This window comes from Rhipicephalus microplus, unplaced genomic scaffold (genome assembly GCF_043290135.1).
Source record: "Rhipicephalus microplus isolate Deutch F79 unplaced genomic scaffold, USDA_Rmic scaffold_122, whole genome shotgun sequence".
Classification (NCBI taxonomy): Eukaryota; Metazoa; Arthropoda; class Arachnida; order Ixodida; family Ixodidae; genus Rhipicephalus; species Rhipicephalus microplus.
This window is the reverse complement of record NW_027464694.1, coordinates 341,418-358,055: the sequence shown is the minus strand read 5'-3', so window position 1 is coordinate 358,055 and position 16,638 is coordinate 341,418. Positions and strand designations below refer to the sequence as shown.

At 52.2% G+C, this 16,638-nt stretch overlaps 1 protein-coding gene across 1 annotated transcript in view; it reads right to left on the bottom strand.

The window, feature by feature from the left end:
• Window positions 1-16,249, bottom strand: part of LOC142790719 (uncharacterized) — a 47,408-nt gene extending 31,159 nt beyond the window's left edge. Inside the window, exon 1 of the mRNA XM_075885333.1 lies at window positions 16,229-16,249. Coding sequence (XP_075741448.1) covers window positions 16,229-16,249 — 21 coding nt within the window. The remainder of the gene's footprint in view (window positions 1-16,228) is intronic.
• Between the last annotated feature and the right edge of the window lie 389 nt (window positions 16,250-16,638).

Here is a 16,638-nt window from a genome sequence, read left to right as displayed (position 1 = left end):
CATAAAGGGTGGTGCATTTTACGCTCCAATCTCGTCCTATGTAAGGCGCTTTAGAGTTAGGGCTGTTTTGCCTGTAATTGCGTGACCCTTGCAGGGTTCCTCACAGTGCAACCGTGCTCTTGAAACGGGCAGGTGTTGAACCACCCCGCAAGGAGATGGGGAAACTTCGCTGCGACCGGACCGCTTGACAGTCCGTGTTTACGGGAGGAGAGGCGCGCCCGAGAGGAGGTGCGCTCTCACTCTCTGCCGTCCCCGTGAATGCTGAAATGAGCGCGGTCGCGTTGCGTGGCTTCGGTGAAACTGCCGTATCGCGATATGTAGTGGAGCTGCCACAGTAAAATTTGAGACACGCGTAGCCAGCCAAAGGTGCTGTTACTTTGCCGAATTTCACGTGCCGGCGTCCACAACAACGCGAGCACGCTTTGTTTAGAAATTTCCGGCCATGAGGCCGTGCCCGGACCGCGTGTGTTAGTCCCTTGGTTTGGCGACAAGGATGGCGTCAAAGTGACGCCGTGAAACGGGTTTCGTGCGTGCAAATGAGGCATTGATGTGATTAGAGAGAAAGCGAGAACATAGAAAAGAAAAAAAAAAGAGGGGGGGGGGGCACACGCCGGGGACGAGTAGTCGCAAAGTGTTAAGTGTGCAGTTTATTTACGTGCGGCACACAGGTGAGCTGTTGCAGCTGTGAGTTTTGACAAATATTGCGTGTGTCATGTTCAGTGGACACGATGAAACGTTTTTTAGCGAACGCGTTGTATCCGCTGGGCTTGTACGTACGCGTACATGAATTGTCGCTTACTCGGTTTGATGTCTCCTTGCCGCTGGGGCAGCTGATACGACTGATACGCCATTTTGCAGCAGTGAAGGGTGCGTGAATGAATGGGCAAGAAACTTAGCAACAGTAACGAGAAAAGAATTAAAAACAAACAAACAAACGAAAGCATGTTTGCCGTGTATATTCAATCTTGTAGTGCAGAAAAATAGTCAGTGCAGCAACCTGCGCGGCCAACGCGCTCCTCGCGAAGAAAAGAGGGAGAGAGAGACGAGCTGGCCGCCGACCAACCGGCGTGCGCCGTTCGCCTTCCTCCTCAGTCTCGCGGGCCGGCGCCGACACCGCGACTCGATCGTGTCGAGCAGGATTTCAAGCTGGACGGTTGTGCCCTCGCGATCTCCGACTTCAGCGTAGCTCCCGCCGACTGGTTCGCCCTCCGCGGTCTCCTGACGCCGTGTAGCTCTCGCATTGTGGCACCCCGCCCTTGGACTGCTTCGACCGGATCCCCACTTTCCTATCTCCTTCTTTTTCCTCTCGTTGGCTGTCTTCTTCTGCTTCTACTTTCCTTCTATTCTTTTTATCCCTCCTTCACCCCACCCCTATAAGGCACTGCGCCGTGTCGCCTGAAGGCAGACAGAAATTAGGTGCCTTTTTCCTCTTCATTCTAATCACTACCACCACCATTCGCTTTCCGGGCGCGTTTCGAAGCAGAAGCAGAAACTTCGGAAGCCGTCATGTCTGGCCGTGGCAAAGGTGGCAAAGGGCTGGGGAAGGGTGGCGCCAAGCGTCATCGAAAGGTGTTGCGTGACAACATCCAGGGCATAACCAAGCCGGCCATCCGTCGTCTGGCGCGCCGTGGCGGTGTCAAGCGCATCTCTGGCCTCATCTACGAGGAAACTCGCGGCGTTCTCAAGGTGTTCCTCGAGAACGTGATCCGCGATGCCGTCACTTACACCGAGCACGCCAAAAGGAAGACCGTGACAGCCATGGACGTCGTGTACGCCCTCAAGCGTCAGGGCCGCACCCTGTACGGATTCGGAGGCTAAGAAGCCAGCGGCGTCGCCTGCAGCCAGCCAACGAGAACACAACAGCCCTCTTCAGGGCTACCCACTTGATGCTTCGGCAGTGTGATCCCAGCGGTTCGCCATACCCGTCCGTCCCTCTTTGCAATATCATTGCGTCATCGCTCAGGTGAGCAGCACCTCGTGTAGTAGTAGCTTGATCGCGCTGGGTACTTGTCACGTTCACCGCATTTCGTTCGCGTCGTCGTCTTTCTCCTGGGTCTGCATGCACGAATCAATCGCCGCATCTGCGAGTTCTTCCTCTCCTTCCTGCAAGCCAAGCTGCTAAAACGGGCCCGTCAAGCGAACGTCGCCTAGTTACCTTATCGCGCGAAGGAAGAAGCCGAGCGCAGCGTTCTACCCTGGTCACTGCATTCTTGGAGACACGACTATGCTCAGGAAGCACGAACTCGCTTTTTTCTTTGGAATGCCCACTACACGATCGCGTCACGTTGTGTCAAAATAAATAAAAACGCACTATGTTCTACCGTGGGGCACCCAGACGAAGAAGGGATGTGTACTTACAAATGAAAAAATTGATTGTGACAGGTTGGTCGTGTTTACCGCGCCCGCTGTGCACTCAGAAGTGCCCCATTCAATAACACATTGTGTACATTGTCACGCCTAATAATTTTTGTTTGTTTTTTTTTTTCACACCTGGCGCTGCCGAGCTGCAAAATACAAAAAAAAAAGAAAGAAAAGTGGAAGGGGATGTTTAAACAGAATTTCTGCGCAAGTCAGAAGCAAGTACACAATAAGCGCTGCCCATGCAGCGTGCTGAGGGAAGCTGCACTTGATAGAAGTGGCACTCATGTACTGTACTGGTGCTGCGAACACTGCAGTTGTGAAAGCTTTACTTGGACGGACAGCTACGCAACAAGTGTTTCCATTTCGCCGGCAGAGGTGGTCACTCTAGGGAGGCTGGCTTCGCCGCCCACGCGAGAGGGGGGGGGGGGGACTAGCCCATGATGTAAACGCGAGAGGTTCGAGCGCGGGAAATTCGAAAGCAAGGCGCGCTCGCGTGAGCCTGCCGTCAGATGGCGACACCAACCCACGAGCATTGCATTTTCAAGTGCACCCTTGGTTTCCCACCCACCTCCGCACAGGACGAGGCGTGTCGAATGTGTAACCAAGGCGCACGACAGTGGTTCTGCTCAGGCAAAGCCTACCTATAACAAAAATTGTTCTCCATGTGTGTACCTTCATTTTCTCGTGAAAATGTGAAAGAGGAGTGAATGGGGCTTTTTGAGGCGCGTGTTGATCTTCGTTTCTATTATGATTATTATTTTTCACCCTTTCATTGAGTCCATTTCCTGCTTTTTGTGCCACATATTTAGCACTTAGAGGTTGGGGGGGGGGGGGGGATTGCTGATGTGTAAGATGGAAAAGAAGAGGAAAGTGAGCCCCGAAACTGTCTGCATCAGGATGCGACACCTCAGCGGTAGCTCACAAGGGATGGGGGGTGAGGGGGGATTAAAAGGGTGGGAATAAAAGTGTAGAGAAAGAGACATGAGGGAAGCCAGAGTGAGACGACATATCGAGGGAATAGGAGTAAAAATGAAACAAAACATTCGAACGCAAACACCCCGTACATCCAACCGCCATTGAGCGCACCTAGTAGTTTGGCAAGTATGTATGAGTGATTCTTAAGAGGGAAAGGAAGATAAAATTGAGTCCCGTTACTGTCTGCGATTGAGCAAGTAGGCGCGCTCAGTGGCAGTTGGATGTACGGGGTGTTTGTGTTAGAATGTTTTGTTGCGTTTTACTCCTTGTCGTTGCGCGGACGTGTATGCATATACCAACACTGCCGGTGGTCTCTCGTCGTCTTCGCCCATCTACGTAATGGTCGCAAATAAGCGACAACGCAAGGAGCAAGTTTTTTTGGCGTGGCAGTGCGCATTTGCCCTCGGTGATGCGAGGCGCTCTAGTGCGATGCGCGCTGTTGGCGTGAATGGTGGCGTCTCGCACTCCGTCGCGCCGCTTCGGGAAGCGACGAGCTACAGCGTCGATTGATGTGTTGCCTGGAAGGCGAAAGAAATGCGCAGCAGGCTGTATTGTACAGCGGTAGTGGTTTCGTTTCGGTGTACCTCTTTGCAGCCGCGAACTGCACGGTTGCCCGAAAATGAGCGCCAGCCAGCATCCTGGCGTACGCTTCCGCGCTCGCACGCGGACGGGTTCTCACGCTTCGGCCAATGGGAGGGAGAGAGATGGGTCGTGCGGCGAAGCCGCTTTTGCCGATCTCCGGCAGGAGCGCAGTTTCGCTCCGTCAGTCGAGGTGATCGGACGCACGCAGCATGGCCCGAACTAAACAAACCGCGCGCAAGAGTACTGGAGGCAAGGCTCCGCGTAAGCAGCTTGCTACCAAGGCTGCTCGCAAGAGTGCCCCTGCCACAGGCGGGGTGAAGAAACCTCACCGTTACAGGCCTGGAACCGTGGCCCTGCGTGAAATTCGCCGATACCAGAAGTCGACCGAACTGCTGATCCGCAAGCTTCCCTTTCAGCGCCTGGTGCGGGAAATCGCTCAGGACTTCAAGACGGACCTCCGTTTCCAGAGTTCTGCCGTGATGGCCCTACAGGAAGCTAGCGAGGCCTACCTCGTTGGTCTTTTCGAAGACACCAACCTGTGCGCCATCCACGCTAAGCGCGTCACCATCATGCCAAAGGACATCCAGCTGGCTCGGCGCATTCGCGGTGAGCGCGCCTAAGTTGGGCTGCTCCCTGCGCTTCGGTCGACAGGCAAGCAACAACAAACGGTCCTTCTCAGGACCACCAACGTGTCTGCTTTGGCTACGAGACCACTCCAGGCCACGTACTCCGGCCGCACCCTCTTTTGCTGTCATGTTTTGTACGTACGTGGCTGCCGTTGTCTAGCGCGCGGAAGAACGGAACGTCGGCGCGTCGTTATTACGAAGAAATGGCTCAGCTTTGACAAATTCAAGGTAAAAGTGTGTATCATTATGAGTAGACAGAGAAAAGGTAGGCTAGCTTCAGTCGGTGTGTGTGCAGCAGCCGTGCTGCGACCCTGTGGTGTGTCAATTTCATTTATGTGTTTACCTTTTTGCCCGCCGCTTGTAAGGTGTTTTTGAGGGCTTCTGTTTGCGTAACGCCATGGTGACTTGGGCTGCTGGACCCCGGCGCAACTTTTGGGTGCACTCGTAGGAGGTGATGAAGTTTTACCGAGAGACGAAATAAACAATTGTATCGGGCCAGTTGGTAAGGATCCATCTCGCTAGGAAGCGCAGCCACTATTACACAGACCTCACAACACAAGCGCTTAACTTCAACTGAACTTTCATTGCAAACGTCAGAGTTTATAAAGGGGGTGAACAGAGAAAAAGAATAGTAAAAGGTAGACAACAAAAAGCACACGTGCCAGTCCCGCACATTACTGTCTGTTATTCTCTATCACCCCATCCAAAAAACAGTTCTTTCCGCGTGAGCGCGATAGAGAGTGCACTAACACACTCGAAATCATCGCGTGTCATTTCCTTTCATTTCTTTTGAAGCTGAACAAGTTTTTGTGCCATATTCTGGACAATTTTTTTTTTTTTTTTTGCAATAAACGTTTAGTTGAAGTTAAGCGCTTGTGTTGTGTGTTCTGTGTAATAGTGGCTGCGCTGCCTAGCAAGATAGACGAAATAAATTGTGTTAGAAGCACCAAATGGAATGCGCTAACGGCGGGTTCTCTCTCTCTCTCTCTCTCTTTTTTTTTACCTTACGTTTGTTTTTCTATTCAAAGGTATTAAATTTACTCTGTCCCTGTGCTGACCCGTTCAGGTGTCATCGTAAGGATAGACGGTTACGTGTGGAGCTTTTTTTTTTTTTTTTTTAATGAGAAATGACAACGCTTACATGCTCTTTTCTGTCTTTTTCGGTGCCGAGCTGCGTGATTTGGTTGTCTCTTTGCAGCATTTGGCGTCGCGCACTTGTGGCTAACTGATGTCGCGAGGAAATATATATAAAGTATAGAAAAACAAACACGCTTGAGGGTACGAACAGAGCCATCGTGACTGCGAAGCGAAACACGGCCGCGTCACCTGTTTGGGTGGTCCTTAGAAGGACCGTTTGGGGAATGCGGCGAGCGCGCGGAAGGGGTGCTCGCTTACGCCTTCTTCTCCGTCTTCTTTGGAAGAAGCACGGCTTGAATGTTGGGCAACACACCGCCCTGCGCGATGGTGACGCCGGAAAGCAGTTTGTTCAGCTCCTCGTCGTTGCGGATGGCGAGCTGCAAGTGACGGGGGATGATCCGGGTCTTCTTGTTGTCACGAGCGGCGTTGCCCGCCAGCTCGAGCACCTCGGCGGCCAGGTACTCGAGTACGGCAGCCAGGTAGACCGGAGCGCCAGCTCCGACGCGCTCGGCGTAGTTTCCCTTGCGTAGGAGGCGGTGAATACGGCCCACGGGGAACTGAAGCCCCGCGCGGCTAGAACGGGTCTTGCTCTTGCCTTTCGCCTTGCCGCCCTTGCCACGTCCGGACATGGTGTTGCTTTTCGCTTGGTACGACGCCGGTTGCCGAAAACAAGAAAGCTGCTGCCTTCTGAGATGAGAGCCGTGCTCGAATGGTTTCCGTTGCCACCATCGCGCGCCGCCGCTCGCGGGGAACGGATGAGAGTGTGAGAGAGAGAAGCCGTGCGAACCAATGGGGCGCGCGCGTTGTGCTGATCTCGTCAACACCCCTCGCTCATATTTAAGCGCGGCGAGACGGGGGGACACGCGCATTCGACTCTGGTCTCGCGTGCGTGTTGTGTGAAATCATGCCTCCCCAACCGTCTGGCAAAGCCGTCAAGAAGGCCGGCAAGGCGCAGAAGAATGTGCGCGCCACGGACAAGAAGAAGAAGAAGCGCCGCAGGAAGGAGAGCTTCTCCATCTACATCTATAAGGTGCTGAAGCAGGTGCACCCCGACACTGGTGTCTCCAGCAAGGCCATGTCCATCATGAACAGCTTCGTGAACGACATCTTCGAGCGTATCGCCGCCGAGTCGTCACGCCTTGCTCACTACAACAAGCGCTCGACCATCACGAGCCGGGAGATCCAGACCGCGGTGCGCCTGCTGCTGCCCGGAGAGCTGGCCAAGCACGCGGTGTCCGAGGGTACAAAAGCCGTCACCAAGTACACCAGCTCCAAGTAGGCGTGCGTCGTGGGCCACAGCGAGCAACGACAAATCAACGGCTCTTCTCAGAGCCACCCAAATTGTCTGCGTCGGCATAGGGGTTGTGCTGAGAGATTCGGCTCCGAATCCATCCTCTTCTCTCTGTTGAACACCGCTAGCAGGAGCGTTGGTGTGCCGCGCTCGACGTGTGTGCTCGGGGAGGTTGAACAGGTAAATTAGAGAAGACCGAGTGCGCGGAGAAAAGTGCCACAAGTACGGTAATGGAGGGAAAACAAAACCAGGAGCGTGGTAATTAAAAAAAAAAAAAAAAAACAGGGGGAAGGTGGCCGCTTCTCTCAAAAAAAGGTAACATGAACTCGAGTGTGTTCAGCTCTTGGGAAATGATAGAATAGGAAACTCGCGTCAGCGCTTGCCCGAGCAACTCCGACATGTCGGGCCAAATATGAAGGGGTATACACGGTATGCAGTGCATGCGGAGAGAAGGAAACTGCCGAACACTTGATAATGCTATGTAAAGGGCTTCACCTTATAGTTTAGAATGATGGCGCAGAGTTTTTCAAAAGCACCGGGGTTTAGAGACGGGGGAGGGCAAAATAGACTTTAGGCGGGTAGAATTAACTAGAAGGTGGTTATCTTATTGGTGGCTAAAGTCAAGGCAAGAGTGAAAACTAAACCATTCACTGCAAAGCACCGCGGTCCTATACTTCACTATTTAAAGAGAGAAAAAAAACAAGATAAATGTAGCTGTTTGTTAGGTCAGCATTATGGCTAGGTGGTGATAGCTGCCGCCCGATGTGAAGGGTACAGCCACATTCATCAGACAGCGCAGAGTTCCTTCTCTGCCACGCCATTCATTTGTTTACGAAATTGGGGCATTTATTTCTTGAGAGCGCAGGGCAGGCCCGTTTCGAGACTGTAGGAGGAGTGAATGTAGCTTAAAGTGCGTGGCGCGGTGAAAAATGTGCGGAAGCATTGATGCAAGAAAAGATAGGGGAGAAATATATAGACGCATGTGACAATAGCTGTAGAAGCAGAAAAGCGTGGCGGCGGACTGCATGCTAATTATTGTCCGAAAGCAAAGTATCGACAGCCCGAGTGAAGGAAAAAACAAAACTGTGCGTACGCATGACAGGGGTACCACGCAGGTGATTTATATAGTGCACAAAGAAGTACGAAATCCAGTAAAGAAAGGCGGTCGACACGAGGTATGGGCATTTCCCGTTTTCGCACCGAGTGCTCCGTTTGCGCGTCGCCGAAAGAAACATAGCCAGGCCGGCCAGCAAACGACACTGCTCGGCTTGACGTTTACATAATCACACGGTGTAGCGGAACACTGTGTTCTCTTCGAAAGAACAAATGCGCCTGTGCTAGGCACAAATGAGTGGTACGTTCCATTCGGAATGTGGTGGGAAACTTACCTTAAATGAATGAGCGGACGCACCGTTTATTTCCGCTTTGTTTTAGATTACTGACTATGTTCGGCGGGTCGACAGTGCATTTGTATGAAGCTTTCAAGCGCGATCATTTTGTAATTTCGCATCGTGCGTCCCTGCCACAAGTTCGGGGAAGGAATACTTTCAATATGGGAACCCTCATGATTGTGAAAGATGAAACTGCGACTACTTAAACACACTTGCACCACAGAAATGGCACGCGCAGTTTGGTATTGGGGCACGTGAGAAGGGAATACAATAGATGGGCATTGGCGCGCATCTTTTTTTCTTATTGATATGATATGTAAGGAGATGTCGGCGCACCATTATGGCGCCGGCTACTCCTTGGCCGTTGAGTTAAACTTGAACACGTATCTTGAAGCAAAACGTACAAAGCAGTGCATGGAAAGTAGAAAACTCGGGCAGAGATATGCAAAGACACACTTACACTTATACGCACATATCAGAACACAATGGTAAGTAAATGTTCGAAAGTCAATGAATGAAGTCTCTGATATAATGTCCCTCGATAATATTCGGTCCACCAGCACAAAACAGTAGAGCACACGTCTGGTCCGTATAAAGATGCATTCGCTCGTGTGTACATAATTGTCGACACGTCATTCATTTCACAACACACACATGATGAGAGTCACGTGATACTGTACATAATAAGTACATTTGTTACAAATGAAAGTTCGTTATTTCTTAATACTTATCAGCAATCCCGCTGTCTTGTAAAGAACGTGTTGATGCTTTTAAAGCGTGCGACTGTAAAACTCGAGTAGGCCACGGACCCAGAAGTTTCTTCATGTTAAACGGTCTGCGGTCTAATGCCAACTGTTCGGACTTAAGACGGCGTCTCGTGATGTGGACAGTCTACGAGAAGGTGACATACGTCTTCATCTATCAATCCGCATTCGCATTCGGGACTTTCAGCTCTGCCGTGTCTGTGCAAAGAAAAAAAAAAAAACAAATGTTTTTGTGTATGCCGTGCCTAGCCTCAATCGGTCAATTAGAGTTTCCGATATTCTATCTAATGCCAGCGTAATTTTTAATTCAATAAATGGATCGATGTGGTATAAATCGCACCTCTTTGTACTTTGGTCAAACCAAGCAGTTTTGCTCATTCTGAAAGTTGTATTCTTTATAATACTACGCAATTCACTTTTTTCGAAATATTGGTTGCCACGATGTGTAGACCTACTTTGTGTGCTCTGGACGGCTCTGGAAGGCCAACTGCAAATCTTCTTTGCACAGCTGATGCCGTCCGGATAGTCGTTGATAGATTACTTAACAGGTTGTCAGCCTCCGAAGGTATTATGTAAGCGAAAGTACGCATGCGTAAAACATGCAGCGAACGAACACTCTTCCAACGCTGTAAAGAAGAAAGAATGCATAAAGGGTGGTGCATTTTACGCTCCAATCTCGTCCTATGTAAGGCGCTTTAGAGTTAGGGCTGTTTTGCCTGTAATTGCGTGACCCTTGCAGGGTTCCTCACAGTGCAACCGTGCACTTGAAACGGGCAGGTGTTGAACCACCCCGCAAGGAGATGGGGAAACTTCGCTGCGACCGGACCGCTTTGACAGTCCGTGTTTACGGGAGGAGAGGCGCGCCCGAGAGGAGGTGCGCTCTCACTCTCTGCCGTCCCCGTGAATGCTGAAATGAGCGCGGTCGCGTTGCGTGGCTTCGGTGAAACTGCCGTATCGCGATATGTAGTGGAGCTGCCACAGTAAAATTTGAGACACGCGTAGCCAGCCAAAGGTGCTGTTACTTTGCCGAATTTCACGTGCCGGCGTCCACAACAACGCGAGCACGCTTTGTTTAGAAATTTCCGGCCATGAGGCCGTGCCCGGACCGCGTGTGTTAGTCCCTTGGTTTGGCGACAAGGATGGCGTCAAAGTGACGCCGTGAAACGGGTTTCGTGCGTGCAAATGAGGCATTGATGTGATTAGAGAGAAAGCGAGAACATAGAAAAGAAAAAAAAAAGAGGGGGGGGGGGCACACGCCGGGGACGAGTAGTCGCAAAGTGTTAAGTGTGCAGTTTATTTACGTGCGGCACACAGGTGAGCTGTTGCAGCTGTGAGTTTTGACAAATATTGCGTGTGTCATGTTCAGTGGACACGATGAAACGTTTTTTAGCGAACGCGTTGTATCCGCTGGGCTTGTACGTACGCGTACATGAATTGTCGCTTACTCGGTTTGATGTCTCCTTGCCGCTGGGGCAGCTGATACGACTGATACGCCATTTTGCAGCAGTGAAGGGTGCGTGAATGAATGGGCAAGAAACTTAGCAACAGTAACGAGAAAAGAATTAAAAACAAACAAACAAACGAAAGCATGTTTGCCGTGTATATTCAATCTTGTAGTGCAGAAAAATAGTCAGTGCAGCAACCTGCGCGGCCAACGCGCTCCTCGCGAAGAAAAGAGGGAGAGAGAGACGAGCTGGCCGCCGACCAACCGGCGTGCGCCGTTCGCCTTCCTCCTCAGTCTCGCGGGCCGGCGCCGACACCGCGACTCGATCGTGTCGAGCATTCGCTTTCCGGGCGCGTTTCGAAGCAGAAGCAGAAACTTCGGAAGCCGTCATGTCTGGCCGTGGCAAAGGTGGCAAAGGGCTGGGGAAGGGTGGCGCCAAGCGTCATCGAAAGGTGTTGCGTGACAACATCCAGGGCATAACCAAGCCGGCCATCCGTCGTCTGGCGCGCCGTGGCGGTGTCAAGCGCATCTCTGGCCTCATCTACGAGGAAACTCGCGGCGTTCTCAAGGTGTTCCTCGAGAACGTGATCCGCGATGCCGTCACTTACACCGAGCACGCCAAAAGGAAGACCGTGACAGCCATGGACGTCGTGTACGCCCTCAAGCGTCAGGGCCGCACCCTGTACGGATTCGGAGGCTAAGAAGCCAGCGGCGTCGCCTGCAGCCAGCCAACGAGAACACAACAGCCCTCTTCAGGGCTACCCACTTGATGCTTCGGCAGTGTGATCCCAGCGGTTCGCCATACCCGTCCGTCCCTCTTTGCAATATCATTGCGTCATCGCTCAGGTGAGCAGCACCTCGTGTAGTAGTAGCTTGATCGCGCTGGGTACTTGTCACGTTCACCGCATTTCGTTCGCGTCGTCGTCTTTCTCCTGGGTCTGCATGCACGAATCAATCGCCGCATCTGCGAGTTCTTCCTCTCCTTCCTGCAAGCCAAGCTGCTAAAACGGGCCCGTCAAGCGAACGTCGCCTAGTTACCTTATCGCGCGAAGGAAGAAGCCGAGCGCAGCGTTCTACCCTGGTCACTGCATTCTTGGAGACACGACTATGCTCAGGAAGCACGAACTCGCTTTTTTCTTTGGAATGCCCACTACACGATCGCGTCACGTTGTGTCAAAATAAATAAAAACGCACTATGTTCTACCGTGGGGCACCCAGACGAAGAAGGGATGTGTACTTACAAATGAAAAAATTGATTGTGACAGGTTGGTCGTGTTTACCGCGCCCGCTGTGCACTCAGAAGTGCCCCATTCAATAACACATTGTGTACATTGTCACGCCTAATAATTTTTGTTTGTTTTTTTTTTTCACACCTGGCGCTGCCGAGCTGCAAAATACAAAAAAAAGAAAGAAAAGTGGAAGGGGATGTTTAAACAGAATTTCTGCGCAAGTCAGAAGCAAGTACACAATAAGCGCTGCCCATGCAGCGTGCTGAGGGAAGCTGCACTTGATAGAAGTGGCACTCATGTACTGTACTGGTGCTGCGAACACTGCAGTTGTGAAAGCTTTACTTGGACGGACAGCTACGCAACAAGTGTTTCCATTTCGCCGGCAGAGGTGGTCACTCTAGGGAGGCTGGCTTCGCCGCCCACGCGAGAGGGGGGGGGGGGGACTAGCCCATGATGTAAACGCGAGAGGTTCGAGCGCGGGAAATTCGAAAGCAAGGCGCGCTCGCGTGAGCCTGCCGTCAGATGGCGACACCAACCCACGAGCATTGCATTTTCAAGTGCACCCTTGGTTTCCCACCCACCTCCGCACAGGACGAGGCGTGTCGAATGTGTAACCAAGGCGCACGACAGTGGTTCTGCTCAGGCAAAGCCTACCTATAACAAAAATTGTTCTCCATGTGTGCACCTTCATTTTCTCGTGAAAATGTGAAAGAGGAGTGAATGGGGCTTTTTGAGGCGCGTGTTGATCTTCGTTTCTATTATGATTATTATTTTTCACCCTTTCATTGAGTCCATTTCCTGCTTTTTGTGCCACATATTTAGCACTTAGAGGTTGGGGGGGGGGGGGGGGATTGCTGATGTGTAAGATGGAAAAGAAGAGGAAAGTGAGCCCCGAAACTGTCTGCATCAGGATGCGACACCTCAGCGGTAGCTCACAAGGGATGGGGGGTGAGGGGGGATTAAAAGGGTGGGAATAAAAGTGTAGAGAAAGAGACATGAGGGAAGCCAGAGTGAGACGACATATCGAGGGAATAGGAGTAAAAATGAAACAAAACATTCGAACGCAAACACCCCGTACATCCAACCGCCATTGAGCGCACCTAGTAGTTTGGCAAGTATGTATGAGTGATTCTTAAGAGGGAAAGGAAGATAAAATTGAGTCCCGTTACTGTCTGCGATTGAGCAAGTAGGCGCGCTCAGTGGCAGTTGGATGTACGGGGTGTTTGTGTTAGAATGTTTTGTTGCGTTTTACTCCTTGTCGTTGCGCGGACGTGTATGCATATACCAACACTGCCGGTGGTCTCTCGTCGTCTTCGCCCATCTACGTAATGGTCGCAAATAAGCGACAACGCAAGGAGCAAGTTTTTTTGGCGTGGCAGTGCGCATTTGCCCTCGGTGATGCGAGGCGCTCTAGTGCGATGCGCGCTGTTGGCGTGAATGGTGGCGTCTCGCACTCCGTCGCGCCGCTTCGGGAAGCGACGAGCTACAGCGTCGATTGATGTGTTGCCTGGAAGGCGAAAGAAATGCGCAGCAGGCTGTATTGTACAGCGGTAGTGGTTTCGTTTCGGTGTACCTCTTTGCAGCCGCGAACTGCACGGTTGCCCGAAAATGAGCGCCAGCCAGCATCCTGGCGTACGCTTCCGCGCTCGCACGCGGACGGGTTCTCACGCTTCGGCCAATGGGAGGGAGAGAGATGGGTCGTGCGGCGAAGCCGCTTTTGCCGATCTCCGGCAGGAGCGCAGTTTCGCTCCGTCAGTCGAGGTGATCGGACGCACGCAGCATGGCCCGAACTAAACAAACCGCGCGCAAGAGTACTGGAGGCAAGGCTCCGCGTAAGCAGCTTGCTACCAAGGCTGCTCGCAAGAGTGCCCCTGCCACAGGCGGGGTGAAGAAACCTCACCGTTACAGGCCTGGAACCGTGGCCCTGCGTGAAATTCGCCGATACCAGAAGTCGACCGAACTGCTGATCCGCAAGCTTCCCTTTCAGCGCCTGGTGCGGGAAATCGCTCAGGACTTCAAGACGGACCTCCGTTTCCAGAGTTCTGCCGTGATGGCCCTACAGGAAGCTAGCGAGGCCTACCTCGTTGGTCTTTTCGAAGACACCAACCTGTGCGCCATCCACGCTAAGCGCGTCACCATCATGCCAAAGGACATCCAGCTGGCTCGGCGCATTCGCGGTGAGCGCGCCTAAGTTGGGCTGCTCCCTGCGCTTCGGTCGACAGGCAAGCAACAACAAACGGTCCTTCTCAGGACCACCAACGTGTCTGCTTTGGCTACGAGACCACTCCAGGCCACGTACTCCGGCCGCACCCTCTTTTGCTGTCATGTTTTGTACGTACGTGGCTGCCGTTGTCTAGCGCGCGGAAGAACGGAACGTCGGCGCGTCGTTATTACGAAGAAATGGCTCAGCTTTGACAAATTCAAGGTAAAAGTGTGTATCATTATGAGTAGACAGAGAAAAGGTAGGCTAGCTTCAGTCGGTGTGTGTGCAGCAGCCGTGCTGCGACCCTGTGGTGTGTCAATTTCATTTATGTGTTTACCTTTTTGCCCGCCGCTTGTAAGGTGTTTTTGAGGGCTTCTGTTTGCGTAACGCCATGGTGACTTGGGCTGCTGGACCCCGGCGCAACTTTTGGGTGCACTCGTAGGAGGTGATGAAGTTTTACCGAGAGACGAAATAAACAATTGTATCGGGCCAGTTGGTAAGGATCCATCTCGCTAGGAAGCGCAGCCACTATTACACAGACCTCACAACACAAGCGCTTAACTTCAACTGAACTTTCATTGCAAACGTCAGAGTTTATAAAGGGGGTGAACAGAGAAAAAGAATAGTAAAAGGTAGACAACAAAAAGCACACGTGCCAGTCCCGCACATTACTGTCTGTTATTCTCTATCACCCCATCCAAAAAACAGTTCTTTCCGCGTGAGCGCGATAGAGAGTGCACTAACACACTCGAAATCATCGCGTGTCATTTCCTTTCATTTCTTTTGAAGCTGAACAAGTTTTTGTGCCATATTCTGGACAATTTTTTTTTTTTTTTTGCAATAAACGTTTAGTTGAAGTTAAGCGCTTGTGTTGTGTGTTCTGTGTAATAGTGGCTGCGCTGCCTAGCAAGATAGACGAAATAAATTGTGTTAGAAGCACCAAATGGAATGCGCTAACGGCGGGTTCTCTCTCTCTCTCTCTCTTTTTTTTTTTACCTTACGTTTGTTTTTCTATTCAAAGGTATTAAATTTACTCTGTCCCTGTGCTGACCCGTTCAGGTGTCATCGTAAGGATAGACGGTTACGTGTGGAGCTTTTTTTTTTTTTTTTTAATGAGAAATGACAACGCTTACATGCTCTTTTCTGTCTTTTTCGGTGCCGAGCTGCGTGATTTGGTTGTTTCTTTGCAGCATTTGGCGTCGCGCACTTGTGGCTAACTGATGTCGCGAGGAAATATATATAAAGTATAGAAAAACAAACACGCTTGAGGGTACGAACAGAGCCATCGTGACTGCGAAGCGAAACACGGCCGCGTCACCTGTTTGGGTGGTCCTTAGAAGGACCGTTTGGGGAATGCGGCGAGCGCGCGGAAGGGGTGCTCGCTTACGCCTTCTTCTCCGTCTTCTTTGGAAGAAGCACGGCTTGAATGTTGGGCAACACACCGCCCTGCGCGATGGTGACGCCGGAAAGCAGTTTGTTCAGCTCCTCGTCGTTGCGGATGGCGAGCTGCAAGTGACGGGGGATGATCCGGGTCTTCTTGTTGTCACGAGCGGCGTTGCCCGCCAGCTCGAGCACCTCGGCGGCCAGGTACTCGAGTACGGCAGCCAGGTAGACCGGAGCGCCAGCTCCGACGCGCTCGGCGTAGTTTCCCTTGCGTAGGAGGCGGTGAATACGGCCCACGGGGAACTGAAGCCCCGCGCGGCTAGAACGGGTCTTGCTCTTGCCTTTCGCCTTGCCGCCCTTGCCACGTCCGGACATGGTGTTGCTTTTCGCTTGGTACGACGCCGGTTGCCGAAAACAAGAAAGCTGCTGCCTTCTGAGATGAGAGCCGTGCTCGAATGGTTTCCGTTGCCACCATCGCGCGCCGCCGCTCGCGGGGAACGGATGAGAGTGTGAGAGAGAGAAGCCGTGCGAACCAATGGGGCGCGCGCGTTGTGCTGATCTCGTCAACACCCCTCGCTCATATTTAAGCGCGGCGAGACGGGGGGACACGAGAAAAGCAGCGGGACACCACGCAGGAAGGTCGCGTTTTTTTTCGCCTCCACAGTTTTTTTTTAATCTGTAGCTTTGCGCACACCAGTGCGCCAATTCATTTATATTTCTGGCGCTCTTGACTAGCACCTAGTGTGCAGCCCTTTTCAGGGCTTCAAGAATAAAGGAAAATGTAGTCCCCCTTTTTATTTTGTCATTCTCTTTTTTTTCCTCTTTTTTCTCTTCTCCACGACCTCGTGATCGAGATCGGCCATCAACAACATGCATGGCACCTCATCCAAGGAAGCTGGAGTAAAGAAACCCCCCCGACAGACTGGCCCCAGCCCGGCTCTCACCAGGGCTCGGAAACTACAGGCAGCCAAGGGCTCCCACACCACCGGCAAGACTGGGATCCCTTCTCCCACTTCACGGCCCCTCAGCCGAGCCGCCCCAGTGTCTTCCGGCCGTACTGCGAAGAGTGGACCAACACCAAGCGGCCTCAAGCCAGTAGTCCTCACGACCACGTGCTCCAAAGCCGCCATGTTGTCGTCTCCCCAGCGGGACGTCCATGATAGCGAGGAAGGCAGCACCACCTCGTCCTCCACCTCCTCTCCCTCGTCTTCGTGGGAGCACGAAACCCCACCCTCCTCCCCCACCACAGGAA